The sequence below is a fragment of the Podarcis erhardii genome, assembly GCF_964252035.2.
Source record: "Podarcis erhardii genome assembly, chromosome: 1".
Taxonomy (NCBI): domain Eukaryota; kingdom Metazoa; phylum Chordata; class Lepidosauria; order Squamata; family Lacertidae; genus Podarcis; species Podarcis erhardii.
Genome location: NC_138497.1, coordinates 93,516,214 through 93,535,643, shown reverse-complemented (window position 1 = coordinate 93,535,643; position 19,430 = coordinate 93,516,214). Strand labels below are relative to the sequence as shown.

The 19,430-nt window shown below is 43.5% G+C and overlaps 1 protein-coding gene across 4 annotated transcripts in view; it reads right to left on the bottom strand.

Moving 5' to 3' along the window:
• PDIA5 (protein disulfide isomerase family A member 5) overlaps positions 1 to 19,430 on the bottom strand; it is a gene marked incomplete at its 5' end in the record, with an annotated part of 150,625 nt that overhangs the window by 91,188 nt on the left and 40,007 nt on the right. For all 4 annotated transcript variants that reach the window (XM_081872193.1, XM_081872195.1, XM_081872192.1 and 1 more), the window contains 2 exons: positions 3,335 to 3,380; positions 5,335 to 5,418. In XM_081872193.1, the coding sequence (XP_081728319.1) occupies positions 3,335 to 3,380; positions 5,335 to 5,418 (130 nt within the window). The remainder of the gene's footprint in view (positions 1 to 3,334; positions 3,381 to 5,334; positions 5,419 to 19,430) is intronic.

Below are 19,430 nucleotides of genomic sequence, written 5' to 3'. Positions count from 1 at the left end.
GGTTTCATCCAATAAGAATCTCTTTATGCACAATAACTACCACTCGGGTTTCCATTTTAGCCTCTATTATTGCTGCGTAAACACAAACTGCATCTATTTCCATAAGAATAATTCCACCTTTTGATCGATTTTATATTCATAATTTTATTGGAGGGATTTAATAACTGAATGGCTTTTTTTATTGTGGTCTGCCCAGTGAGCATTTATTGATTAAAAGGTGCTAGAGGCATTTGAAGAAATAATTTGACTGAAAGGGAGGGGAAACAGCCCAAATACTTGACCATAACCTTTTATGATAACTTCTGGGAGCAGTCGGGTTCACAAGCATGTTAACCAGATCTTGTCATTGGTCAACACTCATGCATCAAGCTCTTCTGCATGCTTATTTTAAAGATGCCTCCTATTAGTTTGACATGTCATATTTTTTCATCATATTCTCCCCTGAGAAGACGACAACAGATAGCTTTGGGGGAAAGCCCTGGGCATGGAGTCAGATTATAAACTTTATATTCAGAGAAGGAGGAGAGGGGCCTTGTGCAAGCCTGTTTCCATCATTTAAAAAAATGGAAACAAAAAAGGAAGAGGGGGACAGTCGGTAGATAACACACCAGATGGGAAATATCAATCCCAGTGGCAGCCAATGAAAGCAACTCCTGAGGGAAGGCAGAAACACACACACACACTCAGCTCTTTTCTGCTTGGCAGAAGCCAGCCAGAAGCTGCCAGGAGTGCTTGGGCTGATGCTGTACAGGCACCTGCCTAAGAGCACCTAGCTCCAACAATGCCTAGAGCAGCTTTCCCTCCAAACAGGGCAGCTGAGGAGAATGCAGGTACCGTCCCTCTGGAACAGGGAAGAGACTTTCACTGCTTCTTAACCCCATAAGGAATGTGTAGTTTGCGAACACTTTCCAACCAACTGATTAATAACACACATACACACACACTCAATAATTAGAACAACTTATGGAATCATTTTACACATCATTTGGGAAGAAAGGCTAATGACACACTAATATCAGTGTATTGGAAGAAGCAAAGATCACCAGTGTTGAAACAATGATTCTTCAACATCAACTTTGTTGGACTGGCCATGTTGTGCGGATGCCTGATGATCGTCTTCCAAAGCAACTACTCTATTCCGAACTTAAAAATGGAAAGCGTAATGCTGGTGGTGAACAAAAGAGGTTTAAAGACCGTCTCAAGGCAAATCTAAAAAAATGTAGTATAAACACTGACAACTGGGAAACACTGGCCTGTGAGCGCTCCAGCTGGAGAACAGCCTTTACCAAAGGCATAGGCGCCGACTCCATGGGGCCTGAGGGGGCCCGAGCCCCCTCAAAAATTCGTTTGGGGGGGCTCTGCCCCCCAATAATTTAAGAAAATTATTAGTTATATTATGCTTTGTAAAATCACAAAATTATGTTGGTATTTTTTATTTTCCTTGTTTGACGATAGTTACCTTTTAAAATACATTCAGTAATGAGTTAAAACAAAGCCACTCCCGATCTAGAGGGGGGGTGGGGTTGCGGGCTCTCGATCCATCAACAATCTCGCGGGGCTGGCGTCAGCCCCGCGAGAAGCGGGGATTCCCCCTAGCTCATTAATATTCACCGCCCACGGCGGCAGCCTATCGGCTGCCGCAAAGGGCGGGCCCTCACAGGTTCACTTAAGGTCGGGGCAGCCCGGGGCTCGCCCCTTTCGTTCCCCCAGCAGCAGCGGTTGGGAGGTCTTGGGCCCCCCCAATATTTTTTATAAGTCGGTATGGGCCCCCGCCCCCCAATATTTTTTATAAGTCGGCGCCCCTGACCAAAGGTGTCATGGGTTTTGAAGACACCCGAACTCAGGACGCAAGGGAGAAATGTGCTAAGAGGAAGGCATGCTTGGCAAATCCACACCGTGATCAACTCCCGCCCGGAAACCAATGTCCCCACTTTGGAAGGATGTGTGGATCCAGAACTGGCCTCTACAGTCACTTACGGACTCATTGTGTAACCGTGTTTATGGAAGACAATCTTACTTGGCTATGAGTGATCGCCAAAGAAGAAGAAGAAATCTGTTAAGTACAATCTGCAAAATGTGGTAGCAGTTGCAAAACTAAGTCTCCTCTAATAAGGCAGGAGGAATCAGTGTTGAGACACTGATGAGTGGCAGTTGCCACTAGCTTCAATAATGGTGCTCAAATCTCGTAACTGCCACCGTACTGTGAACTAGGGTCTGTGCAGATAAATTTATCTGTTTTGTTCTGTTATAAAGACCAGAAAGAGAGAAATTTACGCAAAGCTTCACAATTTATTCACTTTGTATAATGTCTGGGTTATGCACTGCTGGCTCCCCTCCCCTATAATGTTTCCTCTTAGTAATTCTTCCTAAGGCAAACAGTGCCAAACACTTCAGCCTCCTCTTATAGGGAAGGTTCCCAAATACTTCCAAAACTAAATATAACTTATTTTTGTTGAATCTATTCTGTCATTTTGAGTCCCTCCAATGACTTTTGGGGAAATCCTCTAAGTGCTGGAGAAGGTTGAAGGAAACACACCAGGTGAATTCAACTGAGTATCATTCGATTTGTCAATTTTTTAAGGCTCTTCTGGAGTTTAAAAATGCCTCCTACAATCATTTCAGGAACAGAGCCAAGACCTCCTGAGGCTACTTTTGTGAACAAAGCTTTTTCTTAAGCCACCATGAGGAAAGGCCTCCTATTCTAGGAGTATTCTCTGGTGTTCTCTAGGATACCCCTTTTCTCTGAAAGCTGCTTCAGAGGGCACTTCTCCTTTTGCTCTGTGCAGTCTATTATGGCCGTGCAACAAAAGGAAAGGAGGCCAGTTTACCAATGCTGTGCGCTGGGCATCCACCTAGGACTTTAGTCCATGGTTGCAATCATATCTGAGAAAAGGCCACTTCCTCTCTTTTCCAAGCTCATCTCATGGCAGATGAAATAGAAGGGGAGAGCATTTTCCCAATCACTGCCAGGGTAATGCTATTAGATACAAGCTGGCATCAAAAGGGATCTTGCAGCAAGACAAAAATAATTTACAACACACATACTAAATAAAAAACCCACTTTATTTGTTAGCAGATTGCAACGAAGTTCACAATTTATATTGCAATTTAACAGTGTCTCCATCTAGTTAATCACACACAGCTTTGCAGGATGTTTGCCTGGCAGATGTGCAGGAGATATGAGAATGGAGAGAACCCCTTTAGGTCACCCAAACAGCTGTTCCTGAAATGTATGGGGGGAAACCATCCAAATATAAAGCTGTAAGCATTAACATCTGTTCTACACCCAAACACATCTCCCTGTTCGGAAGATTTCAAACTACTGTAAATTTACCTTCAGTGTGAGTGCTCTGTTATATTCAGTGTGAAATGCGCCATCCCTGTCAAGAAACAGTATGGGGGAAAACAGCAATTAATTTTAGGAGTGCTATTAGAAAATCATGCAGCTGTTTCCTCTGGTCTGGATAAATTAAGTTTTCCTCAGCTTGCAGGGCTGTGGAAAACACAGCCATCGAAAACAAGTTCTTGAAGCAACCAGGTCTCTAATGGGCAATCACTTCCACAAAGCCTTAATGAGAGCATTTAGCACAGGCTAGACTTGGGGAGTGGCAGTTTCAGGGGGCAATTCTATTTTCAAAAATGCACAGCTATATTTATGCATGTTGTTCCTGAAGAACAAAAAACAATCACATGCTAAAATCTCATGAAATCAGTCAGCTGGGAAACCAGCCTCCAACTGATTAAGGTAACACAGGTAGGGACTGTCTCATTAAAAAGAATTATGACGGAATACTAGAAGAGGAGACAACACTTTCTTTAAGTATGGGTGTAATTTTTCAGGGGGTAATTTCTTCCCCAAACTCATCTGCCTTAAAAACATCCCTTCTGATCCCTAATAATAATAATGTGACGAGTTTTTCTATTTCTCTCAAGCCAGGCAGATGGGGGAGGGTTAATTAATTTTCAACTCTTAATGCTGACCCAGACTACTAATATTAATAACAGTGTATTATGTAATCACACACACATTTTTATTCAGGGAACTCTCCTGAGTATGTAACATGGTCTTTGAAATTCACAACAAAACTTACATTATCTATGTATGCACCAGTAGATACAGTGCAATTATGTCTAGGAGTTTACTTGCCACTTTTGTGGCTCAGAAAGCCTTTTGGGTAAGTCAAAGCTTGAAGCTGCGAGGGGGAAGGGAATGACCCTACTCCTCCTTGCCTTCACAGTTCGGAGGAGGCTTGGGATGTGTTTTGGATCCAGCTCCAAGCTAGAAAGAGAGGCAGGTGTCTTGACATCTGCATTTGACAGGCGCTTCAACTGCCTAGCAAACATACAGACAAAGCAAGCCTGCCCGCTTCCCTCCAACTTTAAACTGGAAGGGGTTGAAGGCCTGCTTTCCCATTGCACGGAACTCTGAACCCTCCTCCAGGTTTGGGATTGGGACAGAAATTGTCTCCGACCTTGTGCTGCATTTCAGATGTATGGTGCAAGGTCAGAACAAAACCCCAACTGCTGAGGAAGGTGCATGGTTCCGGCAACTGCAAGAGATAAACAAAAGCATTTAATATTCTTAAATATTAGCAAGCACTAAGATATTAGTGGGACAGAGTGCACCAACAGAAATTAGCTTTCAGCCACCAGCTCATCATAGCCAACCCATACCATGTTGCCTGCCCATTAAACGTCCATTAGCAGCCCAATTTTGGAATGCAGTACAGTACATATGAAAATTATTATCTCTGCCTTACGAGCTTTTGTTCTTTTTGCATAGCCACTTTGGGCTGTGTGGGGAGGGGTAGTACCTCTGGTGGGAGACATATTGTGCTCCTTCTGGAGCAGTTTGTCCACCTTTGGTCCCCACTCTGCACTCAGCTCTCACCTGTGGCTCCTAGAAGCTGTCAGCATGCAACAGCAGCTACACCCCGGGAAATGGCTTTGACTGGCTGGCTAAACCAGGTGAGGGTAGCCCTCGTTGATTTAGGGACTTGCCCTGCATACGAAGACAGGCTCCGGTGGATTGAGCAGACAAGACCAATAGTGGGTCCAATAGCCAAGAAGGCAGTTCCTGCACATGCTGTAGAGGGAAGTGAGGGACAGATGGGGCTCATCAACCTGGGAAGGTAGCCCATCTAGGAAAAGGAAAACACTGATACTAAACCTCTGCTGCCTTGCAGGGTATCTTCAGGAGAAGATAAAGCCAATGGCAGCACAGCCACTCTCAACACATTATGTTGCATTCCTTGACAATCTTAGATAGGATTGTAATTAAGCAGTATATAAATTGTCTCAACAAATAAAATAAAAACCCATTCTTGCACTTACTTGTAATGCAATAACTCTACCCCTTTCTCCTTCAAACTAGGGTCAACTTTCATCTTCTTGCATAGTTTTCTGCTCTCTGAATCACTGCAAGAAAAACAAACAAAAGCATTTGATATTTAAAAAAAAATATTAGCATTAAATTACACAACATGTGAACAATTCTAGTTTAGCACCTCTGCCATAATTACTGATAATTTAACCTAGGGCACAAGCAGCAGCAGCATGGAACTGCAACATTCAGGGATGCTTTAGTTGGATTCCTGCACTGCAGGAGGTAAAACTAGATGACCCTTGGGGTCCCTCCCAACTACAGTTCTATAATTCTATGATGCAATCCTAAACACACTTGGTAAGCTGCACTGAGCAGAGTGGGACTTACTTCCAAGTCAATACTCAAGTGTTAGAATAGCTGGGTGCAGCCCTGATAGCACTTCTTTCTGACAGCCTTCTCCTTAATGATTCAGTTGCTAAGAGTTACAGCCAAAGGCAGCCCTGTCCCACACTTCCAAATCATAGCACAAGGCAGAAGGGGTGGACAGACTTGCTCAGCAACACCAACCCACAGTTTTCTGTAGCAACCAAGCCCATGTCAACCTTCCCATCCCAGAATGTGCCCCACAACATGAAGATAAAAAGAATGCAACACAGCCACAAATCTGCAGAATGATTAAAACGCGAAAAGCTCTGAAATTGGCTTCTCTGGGAATCAGGGAAACAGACAAGATTAACATCTAAAAGAACACCATAAAACGGCTGGAATGCCGTGAATGAAATCCCGGGGAACATTTTACACATTTCCCAATACATAAATTTGTCACAAAGTTAATTGAGCAAGCAAGAGCTGCAACAGGCTAATGAAGGAGCAGAGAAATGCACTCACACAGGAATCTTTCTCATGCTACTGCACCACGTCTCTTTATCTCATGGCAGCAGTTGGTGGCACAGGTGATTGCAGTGTGATTCAACTGCTCTATCTGTTTCTGTCTCTTTAAATCTATGGGTGACATTTATTATTTAGTTTTACTATTTGCCTCAAAAAAAAAAAATCTCCAGGTGATGTTCAAGTTATATATATATATATATATATATATATATATATATATATATATAACTTAAACATCACCTGGAGATATATTTTTTTGAGGCATATATATATATATATATATATATATATATATATACACTCTGTATTTTTTTGCACCATAACACTCATTTTTTTCCTCCTAGAAAGTAAGGGAAAATGTCTGTGCGTGTTATGGAGCGAATGCCTATGGGTGGCGGGGGGATCTGCTGCAGTTGTGGGCAGAGGATCCATGGTTCCCCTTCCTTCCCTCCTCCGTGGCTCGCTTTGAAACAGCAAAGCGGGAGAAGAGCCGCTGAGTGGGGAGGAGAGAGGGACAGAGAGCCTGCTTCTTTAAAGGAGCAAAGCGGGAGAGGAGAGGAGCCGCTTACACGAGTGTAAGTGGCTCCTGTCCGGTTGGCTCCTTTAAAGCAAGCAGGATCTCTGTCCCTCTCTCCTCCCCACTCAGCTCGCTAAATAGCATTATTAGCAGCATCCTTCTCCACATACCCCATGCATGCTCCTTGTCCCTTGAGTGCTTTTCCTTCCCTCCCCACTTAAAACGTGGTTACAAAGCACGGATCCACATGGATCCTCAGGATTTTTGCACTGGGTCACCCCAAATTCACCATCAGATCACATAGCATGTCCATGGCTACATCTTGCACCAAAAAAATCACGCACCCACTGTTGCCTGGGGTCGTAGTGGTGCAAAAACGTGGTTACAAAGCATGGATCCACATGGATCCTCAGGATTTTTGCAATGGGCTACTCCAAACTCACTGTCAGATCACATGTCTGTGGCCACAGCATGAACGACAAAAATCATACATCCACTGTTTCATTTAGAATATTTTTTTTCTTGTTTTCCTCATCTAAAAACTATGTGCGTGTTATGGTCTGGTGCGTGTTATAGAGCGAAAAATACGGTGTGTGTGTATATATATATATATATATATATATATATATATATATATATATATGGGTAAAAACAAGGTCCACTTTTCCTCCCCTGATAAATCTGCTCTGGGGGGTTGGATGAGTCCTAAGGACAGGTTTAGGGGGCACATGGCAGGAGGAGGTGGAAGTTCTGTTGTGTCAGTGGACCCAATTACACCACGGGTCGTCAGCTAGAGTGAGACTCACACCGGCGGGAAACCTATCCAATGAGGTCCCAATAAATAGAGGAGTGCGCCAAGGCTGCATTTTGGCCCCACTCCTCTTTAACTTGTTTATTAGCGACATGAAGCTCTTTCTGAGTGAGTCTCAAGCCAACATTCATGCCCCCCGCCTAGCTGATTTTCGCTGCCCTCTGCTCCTATATGCTGACGATGCAGCGATCCTTTCCTATTCTAGAGTCGGTTTATGCAGAGCTCTAAAGATTTTTGCGGCTTATTGCAAACTCAACCATCTGACAATTAATCATGGAAAATCTAAAGTACTGGTCTTTACCAGGTCTCGGAAAACTTACAGCTGGAAGTTAGATGGAGTCCAATTAGAACAGGTTTTCAAATTTAAATACCTGGGAGTCTTTTTTTACTACAACCTAAGCTGGAAGCCACAGATACAGTATTTACTGAACAAAGGGAAAACAATACTTTACACTCTACTCCAATTTTTTGCGGTCGACGGAGCCTCCCACATTCCTTCTGCATTGAAGGTGTACCACGCAAAAGTGGTTTCCACCCTCTGTTATGCTGCCCCGCTCTGGGCCCCAGGGTCCAATTTAACATCGCTGGGGACATTGCAGAATCAGTTTCTCCGTCGCCTCCTGAAACTCCCCATGTGTGTGAGCAATGCAGCCATACATCTGGAGCTAAGGATTGCATCATTGGAGACTGTCATCTGGAAGCGAGTCTTTGGCTATTGGCTGTCCAGCTGGCATAGGCTTCCCGACCATTACCTCTTTCAGTGCCTCTGGCGGGATGACTTTGTTAATCCGTGGGTAGGGAAAATCCATGCCAAACTTCTGAGCATCGGAATTTCCCCAGCGGACTCCTTAAAGATGAACCTACGCTCAGCCAAAAGCCTTATCGAGCAAAGATTAACAGACATTGAAAATCAACACAACCTCTCCAGGGGTGGGGGTGTCTGCTCCCCCAGGTATCATGGAATAACCCCACCACTTGGCCTTCCATCATACATGTCATCTCTTTCATCTGTACCACACCGACTTGCATTTATTCGTGCAAGGTTCAATGTTTTTCCATCGAACCTGCTGAGCCACAGATTTTCCAAGGGTTTGGTGTCTCCGCTATGTGAGTGTGACGGGAAAACAGTTGAATCTCTTCCACATATAATGTTCAACTGTCCCTTACATAGCATAGCCAGGACTAAATTCCTGGGTCCTGCTTTACTGCGCTTGGTTGGCAGGCCTGTTGAGTCACATGCCGCACTGCTTTTGCAGGATACAAATCCTTCTGTAACTCTGCAGGTGGTGAGATTCCTGAATGCGGTTATCTCACACACAAAAACCACCAAAAAACAACATCAACAACAAAAACTAATCGGACAGTTATAATGATAGTGCAGGACGGATCTCGTCTCCAGTTCTCCTTTTTCTGTGAACCGTCCCTTGGATCTTTCCGGGCCCCAAGCTGTTATTTGTCACTGCTCAATGACCCACCCTTGCATCGTGGTGTTCCCCTTCTGTTGTTAGATGTATTGGTTTTTATGTTTCTGTGCTTTTATGTTTGTACATATTTTATGGGCTAATAGCCGTAAATAAATTATTATTATTATTATTATTATTATTATTATTATTATTATTATTATTATTATCATTATATATATGGGTAAAAACAAGGTCCACTTTTCCTCCCCTGATAAATCTGCTCTGGGGGGTTGGATGAGTCCTAAGGACAGGTTTAGGGGGCACATGGCAGGAGGAGGTGGAAGTTCTGTTGTGTCAGTGGATCTCATTTCCTGTATTCATATACCCCAGTTTGTGCTATGTTGAATTCCACCCAATACAGTGGTACCTCGGGTTAAGAACTTAATTCGTTCTGTTCTTAACCTGAAACTGTTCTTAACCTGAGGTACCACTTTAGCTAATGGGGCCTCCCGCTGCCGCCACACGATTTCTGTTCTCATCCTGAAGCAAAGTTCTTAACCCGAGGTACTATTTCTGGGTTAGCGGAGTCTGTAACCTGAAGCGTCTGTAACCCGAGGTACCACTGTACAATAGAATTGAACTTTAGAATCCTAAACAACCCTTCAAATCCAAGTTTGGAAGAAGAAAAAGAAGACAGGAAAATCATTTCACACATGGAAACAGCCAAAAATACACCATACACTGGGGGTGTTAAAATTGGGGGGGACCTCCCATTGTGCCAGTGCAAATCTTTGCACTGACAGCACAGTTACATAGCACTGCACTGGCTACAAGCCAAAGTTAATTAAAGGGTCACTTATATCTGTAAGGACACTGATGGATACAAGACCACCCCCAAGCTATGAATTTGATCATTTAGAAGAAGTGCAATCCCATCCAGAGCAGGCTGAACCCTGCTCATCTGGAGAGAGGAAGTACTTATTCACAGAGCTAACCTCAGCTTGTTATTCTCATCTTGTCCTTTACCCTAGCCTAGCACATTCAGCACTTCATGTGGTTTTAATGAAAAGTTGTGTGTCACCCACATGCTAGCAACAACTCACTTCAAATGCTCCTAAGCATTCTCAGCAGCAGACCATACAGTCCCACAGAACACATGGACAAACTGAGGGCAAAAAGGATCTGTGCTTTAATGCCCATATAAGATTAAAACTTATGTGGGCTCTGCTTCAGGCAGCAAAATGTCTTAGGCCGGAACTGCTTTAATCTCCACTGACTTTGCGGATAACAGCTGGTTATGGGTAAATCCTGGCTAATACCAAATCCTTGTTAAGGCTGGCCCTGACATAAGGCCAGTACAAGAAAATATGGGATAATTCGCCCAAGAGGCAGGTATAATCCTGCAGCCCAGCCTGGAAGTATTATATCTTAGACTGCCACAAAGTGGCAGGATGAAGAGCATTAATAGCAGGGTCAAAGACGGAAGAGGCATCTTCAAAGATTCTTGGATCGAGTCAAACTGAAAGGCACAGAGCAACATGCATCTGTGCACCAATGTGCCAGCATGGACTGAAATTGCTGAGCACACATTCAACACTTGAGAAATGAGGAACTGATTAGGGCCCTTCCCTACACGAAGTGCTGCTTTTGCGGTTGCTGGCATTCCTGTTAATTCTCTCGACATTTTCAAGCTGTCTTTACGGCAAATGTGAAGAATGAACAATAAATAAATTAGCACTATGTTGCACATAAGACGGGAGAGCTTGGGTGAGAAGAGTTCAGCACATACCCTGCAGATGGTAGTTAGTCTGAGCAGGAAGACTGTAGCATATAGAAACGCATGATAATCAGCGGTCTGGCATGCACTGACATTAGCATTTTAAAGCACTAACTAGCAAAACTAAGACACTAAGACAGACTTCCTCAATTAAAGGTGAACGTTTTCACCCATTAAAGCAAAGCTTGCAATCTTGCCAAGGCAATGGCTTCTCACATATAGTGCATGCCGGACCACACGGTCATCAGAAAGTAACAGCTGATGCTGGCTAAAACACCATCCTGTCCAACACAGACCTCCACGAATTTTGCAGTGTTGTACACACTGTGATGGTGGCCCAGCACAAACTTCCACGCCTTTCTTAGATCTGCTAGGGCACCAGGTGATTCCTTAAGCAGCAGATGTTATCACCAGTACTAAAGTCAGCTTTATGAGGCTGATCTCATTATCATCTTAAAATGTGGAAACAAGGAGGAAACTGTGTAGTTCCAGTACACTGTGCAAATCGTCTCTTTAAAGCCCCCCAATTAAATACTACACACACAGCTAAAGTTAACTTTTCACCAGTGTAATTTAAAACACACAGAGACTCACTCACACCATGGTTGAGAGACTGTGAGCAAGTGGGGGGAACAGGGGACAAGAAGAGCTGTTTAACCCTTTCTTTCTTGGCACTTTATTTTCCTGCTCAAAATCAACACCTCCCCCAAAGCACGATTTATGCTTTTCCTCTATAGACAGGGAACAGAAGTTGAGAGAATTTAAGTGCCAGTGGAAAGTGCTAAGCAGCTTCGTCCCTACCATTATTCTGCTTAAACACAGTTGCCTGACACTTCTTGGGTTTTTTAAGCTGGTAGTGGGGTGATACAACACATGGCTGCACATACTAACTAGTTTCCGTCTAAGATCAGTCTTGCAGACCCAATGGGGGTGTACTTTGTACTGAAGGAGTACAGTAGATCATGGGAGAAGCCATTTTGTGCCCTCTCTCATCTAATGCCTTATGAGACTGTCCCAGTGCCATCTTTGAATGTGGTGGATCAGCAGTAGTGCATGGCTACTGGGCAGCCACCCAAAGCATCTCTTATCATTTTCAATTACATCCCAGAATGAGACAAGTCATTCAATATTTCCAATCACTGGGTTAGTTCCAAAGGTTTCCTTCAACACGTGGGAGCTTCTTTCCATCCTCAGAAGGGCTGTTTTACAACTTGTACTAGAGCACTGCATGAGAAAACCAAAACCAAATATATTATTTTACTTGATGCAAAACAACTGCTATAGAACCTAGCCAATTTTAGCACTACACAAATAATTCCATCAGCACCTGTGCAAGTGTTTGCTAAACAGTGCAAGCAGCTATTTTCCTGTATCTTTGAATCCTACTCCTTTAATTTGAAAAGAAGTCACAGCTGTGCTGACTTTAACTGCTAAATATATGGCAATTTAGCGCCCACAGAAGCAGTTGAGGCCCAAATCAATGCCTAATTTCCCATTCTGATCTTTTACCTGCATTCTAACAATGGTTTGACTGTCCCACAGATGGTGATTGAGAAAGATTATGCAGTGGGAGAAAGCAGGTTATTCATATCCTTTGAACCACATCCTTCCAGAGGCTGTTGACGGGTACTCATAAGTGTCATAACTCACATTTATTATTATTTTTATTCAATTTCTACACAGTCCCCTAGAACTGCCCTTGAAGCCACTTACAAAGCATAAAGCACAACAGAAAAATACATAAAATGCATCAATACAATTTAAAACAAGATCACAATCCTTCATCACAAAACCCTTGTTAAACAGCCCTCAGGCAGGAAAAGTTTTTTCTGGACAGAGGCAACAGGCCTTTTTGCCCTCTGGATTCAACCTCACCTTGAGAAAAGCATCTTTTGAAATCTCACAGTCTGTATACATTTCAGGGGAGGATAAGGAAGCACGAGTGTAGTTTGTATCTGATCTATACTTAACACAATGCAAGTGAGTATCGCATCAGGTGAACAGAGGCAGGGCTGTTCCAACAGTACATGAGACACTTACACTTAAACCTGCCAGTATGGATTGGTTATGGACAGATTGACACAAACCGAAAGCCTGTTCAGACACTCAATCCCCTCTCACCTCCGCATATATTCTTCCTACCTAATTATATCACAAGGTCAGAAAAAGAGCTTTCAGATAATGTGTGTACAACTTCTCAGTACACATATTACCTTCCTATATGCAAAGAAACCAAAGGTGCAGCTCAGTCTCACCACATACTGCACCTTGAGCACATTTTGACTGAAATGGCCATTTTGACCTCCCTCCCTCCTGTCTTCCGTCCCCTTTCCACAGATGCCAGAAAATAAACTACCTTACCAAGCATCTGCTTCAGGAAACCCTTTCTGACAGCATTTGGTTAATGCCCTCCTTTATTCTGAATAACAATGTAATAGAAAAGCAGAATCAGTTTCCTGCTCTGAGGAGAATGTCTTTGGATTTTCGCCAGCATCCTCTTAAGGAAAAACACCTCACCTCTAGTGTGGAAAAGGGTAATTAGGACAACAGCTCTTGTGATGGAAGAATGTGTATGTGAGAGAAGGAAGAAGGGAAGTCCTTAATAGAGTTTGTAACTCTCTTGATCTCAACACCCCTCCCTTTTACCTATAGTTTAATGCAGTAGAAAAATGCAGGTAGGCTTGGCAGAGACATCAAAATTGTGCTCTTGTAAAGAAGGAGGTCAAACAACTTTTCAAAAAAAAAACACCCCACATTACCTTCAATTCACTTACACTCAGTTATATATTTTCTAAGGTAGTAATTCTAGCACCATATACTGATATTAAGAAATACAAAACTCATACCTTTAGACATAATATATTCTATAACGCAGTTCAATCTGAAAAAAGCACAACTAGTGTATTGGTGTCTATTTTTTGCAGCCATAACTAGGAATTTTATAATAGTGGAAACTGTTAACAGTGTGGCTCCTTCTTAAACATCTGTTGTTAATAATAGTTGAGCCATGTGATCCTTAGATCTAAGCACAATTGGAAGTGCCACAGATAATCATTACGCCTTCAAGTAACAACTAGAGGTCATTATGGCAAAGCTTCTATAAATGTACAACAGAACACAGCAGCCTTGGTTGAATACCATTCATCTAATTCAGAGCAGCATCTGTAAATACAGAAGGCGGCTGCCCTCATGTGATTAATCCCCAACCTTGAAACCACAACAGAGTTGCCAAAGGACAGTGAGAAACTATCCATTTGGAAAGAATTAGCTAAATATTCATGCTTTTATCTCAGAATGCTGTTCCTAAATAAAAACAGAACTCTTTGTGGTATCAATTCATATATTACAAATTTCTGCATAAGTTTAATCACTGTGTGGCAAAGCAACAAGTATTTAATAGTGTATAAAGTTAGATGTGAAGGTTTGTGTTGCTGCTGTAGCCATGTTTCTTGGGTGGGGCCTTGTTATTAAGTTATTAAAACTTCAGATTGAGTGACAATAACTGCCTTTCTGGAATAGACAAATACATCATCTAACAAGCTCGCAGTCTATATTGTTCAAAGGAAGTCAATTTAACAGCATGGTAAAAGCAGAAACCTTCTTGCATAAAGACTATCACCCCCAAAATAGTTTGGAAATGTTTTAGTGATGCCAAACTTTGTACTTTCCTTGCTCAGAACACAAACTCTGAAGACTTGTAAAGTTTGCCTCCAGTCCAAAGTGAGCGCTACAATCTTCTCTGGCTTGGACGGTAATGAAACCAGAGAATTTTAATACATTTTAATATGTAGTTTACTAAAAGTGCCTAACCTCCTTTGACACCAAAAGTCATGGAAATTATGTGACCCAGAGTTGATGTTTCCTAAAGAAAGCTTCGACGCCAGAATTCTAGCAGATGATCAAGTGATTGAAGTCCTCAAGTAAGGCCTCGTGGCCAGACTAGGTAAGTGGAATGGGGCAGTGGGAGATGCGGGTGAGATCCTTGAATGCTACTTCAGTCCCAGTGATATCATCAGGAATACAACAAGGTCCAAACTGGACCTGCAACAAAAAGAGCCATTTTCAGATTTGTTTAAATTAAATTTGCTGGATGCAATTCTGAATCAAGATTGTGTTTGCTTATCACTAGTGTTGTTTTTCAGACTTTGAAGCCATGACTAGAAAGAGATTCATTGGGAATTTGGACTCAATACACTTGGCTCTCCCCCCCCCCCCCATCATTTCCCTGCTTTCTAGTAAACTAGCAATTTAACTGAAAATATAATTAGCAGTGTGTTGAACAAACCCTCTCATTGTGCTGTGGAGGAGGAGGAGGAGAGTGCTATGTAGATCCTTCAAATGCAACCCCTTCCCAAGCAAAACTCGACAATCCTACATATGTCTACACATCAGCTAGATTGGGCTGGCACTGTGATGTCTGAAAGCACATACAGAGGATGTCGTCAAAGGGTCCATGTACTTTTCCCTGTATCTCAGATTTAAGATCCTCTGCCAGAAAAGGCTCTTTGAAAAGATCCAACACATTATTATTTTTCTCCATATTCTCAAAGCAGCAGTGGTGGCGGTATGCTTTATGAAAGAGAAGCTAGGGAATTGTGCTAGGAAAATGAAAAACACATTGGCTTCTGCTCCAGCTTCAGGGACTCTTTTGGTGTCCCTATTATTGCTTCTTCCTAATTCTGTGGTAGTAGTGGAACCAGTAATAGCAATTCATATTTATATGGATCCTCATGGATTAATGATATTAGGCCTTTCTGTTTCAGTCCTTTATGACAGGGAGGGAGCACCACAAAGGAAGTGTCAAAATAAAGGCTGCAAGAACTCTTCCTTGAAAAACAAGAGAGAGAGAGGGGGGGGGGCAGGCAACCCCAGTATGATAATGGTCTCTTGCTTCCACACATGGACAAAAACAAGAAGACCCTCCCAGACTGAAATAGAAAGACCCAAACAGACAGATAAAGAAATGCCAGCCTGAAGTCTATGACTCATCTCTATGCCTCCGAGACACAGAATCCAACAACTGAAGATTTCAATACAGCTGTATGCAGCTCATGTCAAAATGATTTGAAAAGGAAGCACTGATGGGCAAAACAATTATATTGGGTGTGGCGGGGGATGGGGTGGAGAAAAGTAAAGAGAAAAGACCAGGGAGATGTGAGTGACAGAAAAAAGAGCTCTCTTTTCCAGATTTCTTTTTAAGGAAATGAAGAAATGCCCTACTGTAACTCAGCCTGCAACTAAGCTTGAGCAGGTGCAGATGAAACAACTGCACATTCCTTCCCTGTTTGTCCCTGCCTCCACTTTCCTGCCCTACTTCCTCTGTTGTCATCCCCCACCCCAATCAAATATTAGATTGTAATTTCCTTGAGACAGGGACCTGCCCTGTTGTACAACGCCATGTATACTGATGGCACACAGTAATCATAATCCTAAATTTATGAATAAATGAATGAATGAATGAATGAATGAATATGGGCACAATTCAGAGAAAAATGGGCATGCTTAAAAGTTACTGAAATCAATGTAACTTAAATGTGTGCTAGACCAGTGTTTCCCAACCTTTTTTGGGCAAAGGCACACTTGTTTCATGAAAAAAATCTCGAGGCACACCACCATTAGAAAATGTTTAAAAAAATAACTCTGTGCCTATATTGACTATATATAAAGTAACTCACTTTAATAGGAATCAAATAAACACAAAGAAAGTATTTTATAATTACTTTATTATGAAATAGTAAGTACCGTATTTTTCCTCCCATAGGACGCTCCGTCCCATAGGACGCACCTACTTTTTTGAGGGGGGAAATAAAGGAAATTTTTTTTTCCTTTATTTCCCCCCAAAAAAACCAGGTCGGGGAACAGTGGGATGGCGGTGCTGCGCCTCCCCGCTGTCCCCCGAGCTTGTGGGGCTGGCCCATGTCTGCCTGGCGCGAGGGGCGCTCTGCTTCAGGGCGCCCCCCGCGTCCGGCGGCAGGCTACAGTCCGCAGCATGGGGAACCCTCTGTTTCAGGGCGCCCCATGCGCCCCCCGGGTGCGCAAGGCTTGCCAACACGAGCGCGGAGCACGGGGCGTCCTCCGAAGGGTGCCCGGTGCTCCGCGCTGCAGGCTGCTGCCCACAAGCCTTGCGCTCCCGGGGGGAGATCCCCCGGGTGCGCAAGTCTCGCCAACACCAGCGCGGAGCACGGGGCGTCCTCCGTGCTCCGCGCTGCCAGCTGACGCCCGGGGGGAGATCCCCCGGGTGCGCAAGGCTTGCGGACACCAGCGCGGAGCACGGGGCGTCCTCCGGAGGGCGCCCCGTGCTCCGCGCTGCAGGCTGCTGCCCGCAAGCCTTGCGCTCCCGGGGGGAGATCCCCCGGGTGCGCAAGGCTTGCGGACACCAGCGCGGAGCACGGGGCGATGGGATGTGGGAGGGAGCTCGCTCCCCGCCCCGCGTGTGCTCGCCGCCGCCGCCCCGCCTCTCGCCGCCCGACTCGCCCGCCTCCCTCCCACGGCACACCAGCCGACGTCCCGCGGCACACTAGTGTGCCGCAGAACACCGGTTGGGAAACACTGTGCTAGACAAACCTGTTTGGAAAGCAAATAATAGGATAATGAGGTTAGGGAAGCCAAGCATCAAAGTAATTTTGGTCTCAATGTAAAGATTCTACAGGTATCAGTGGTATTTACTTTGGTGCAAGTCTGAACAAGACTTCACCCCTCATTAGCAAACAATTATGTTAGCAAAAATTATGCTCAAGGAAACTCCTCAGATTAAATCATCTCCTGCTGAGAAAAATAATCTCAAATGCATTGCCTGAGACAGTTTACAATCTTGCCATCAGCACTGGAGCTTTCCCCGTGGAAACTGCTGTGATAAGAATACCATTTAAAGATCCACATTAGTAATCTATGGCTAATTAATTCATCATACCGATTAATGACTTTGGCACTGAATGAGGACACTTCTTCGCTTTGCAATACCAAGAGCTGTTTCAACTCAAAGACAACAGACTAGCAAGTCAAACACGAGGCAGGTGTCTTTGGATGTCAACCATAAGGAATGGAGAGTACAACTCAACAGCATAGCATTCCAGCTGTGCAGAAACCAGCGTGTTATAACAAATGGCATTTTCCAAGGAGAGGCATGTTAATAAGTGAATCTCTCTTGAAATCGACACCACTGCACAGAAATAAGCAGTAGGTTAAGGAGAAGTGCCAAACACAGCACAGGATCTCCTGGTGAAGAAAGACAGAGGGACTTTCATCATTTTAAAAAGAAAGAAAAGCTCTTTCATCACAGCCTTTTAAAACAGCTGACAATCCAATTCTCAAGCATCTTGACAGAAGGAGCTCTGCTGGCTTCAGTGATCCTCTCACTTGCCAAAGTACTTTTAGGATCAGCTTGGTAAGAGAATGGTCCTGTCATTCAATAAACTTGCACATATGTCTGGCTATGTGTGAGAAGGAACAGGAAGATGCACATATTTAAAATTTTAGTGTAAATGCAAACATTTCGTATGTCCTATTGAGTTCCAGCTTTTCATATATAGTGGGTCGGATCCAGGCTTTACATAAGTTCCACTGACAATATGCTTCACTGAAAGATATGGGGTGGACAAAGGTTGCTTTCTCTTATTCCTCCTCCAACCTGCAGCCCACAGTGCCCTCAGAAAAGCTGCTTCCAAGGCTGGGGGGGACAGGGACCTTCTTGAACAGCATGGGAGCAAGGGCACACTTTGGTATTTCAAATTTCAGTGGCGCCCTATTCTGCTCAATTCATTATGTCATACTTATGGTGCCCCCTAGTTAGTCTTGGCGCCGAGTGCAATGGAAATGATCGTGCTGCCCTAAATCCACCTCTGATTGGAGGTGGGACTGAGAGCTGCACTAACAGTCCCTGGGATACAATCCAATTTTCACACACCTTACATGGGGCACATGTACTAGAAAGAAATGTGAAAACTGGAAGAAACCATGGAAGAATCAACTTCCAACACCATCACCGCCACAGTGGTAGATTCCAAAAAATGTGTAACTAGACTCCAAAACAGCACAGAAAAGCTGCAAGGAACACAGGTTGCCCTGAACTTAATTATACAACATCATTCAAGGGCTTTAAAGAAAAGGCACAGTGGGGAACGCTTGATAGCCAAACTTTTAATTAAAAATGAATAGTCCTGAAAATTCAGTCAATGAAACTTAAGGGAAGAATTAAAAGGAAAAAGTCTAAAGCAGTGCAGCACAGAGGGATATGAGGTGAGGACTCCTCAGATATGCATAAGGATGAGGTGACCTGAGCATCACTGACTAACTGACTCAATGGCTGCAGCACATGTTCTTATTCATGCTATGGAATCAGTCTGGAGGAAAGTAATAACACTGATATCAATACAGGTCCTATAAACCAGTTATACCTGCTATGCAATTCTCCTCTCCTTTAAAAAATGGATGCAGTTTCCATAAAAAAAGAATATTTATCCCTAGAGGCTGTTAAGACCATGTACTGCAGAAAAATGGAAAGACCTCAGCCTTCCTACACTAAAATTTTGGTACTTTAAAATATGGAGCATAATAACGATTGAGAATTTATTCAATCAACTGCAACTCTTAGGGAAAAGGCAAAAATGGAGGGGGGGGCAAGTATTTAGATATATGGATTCAATTTCTGACATGCCAAAAAAAACCAAGTCAGTAGATAGCAAACCTGAATCCTTAAGATGCTTCAG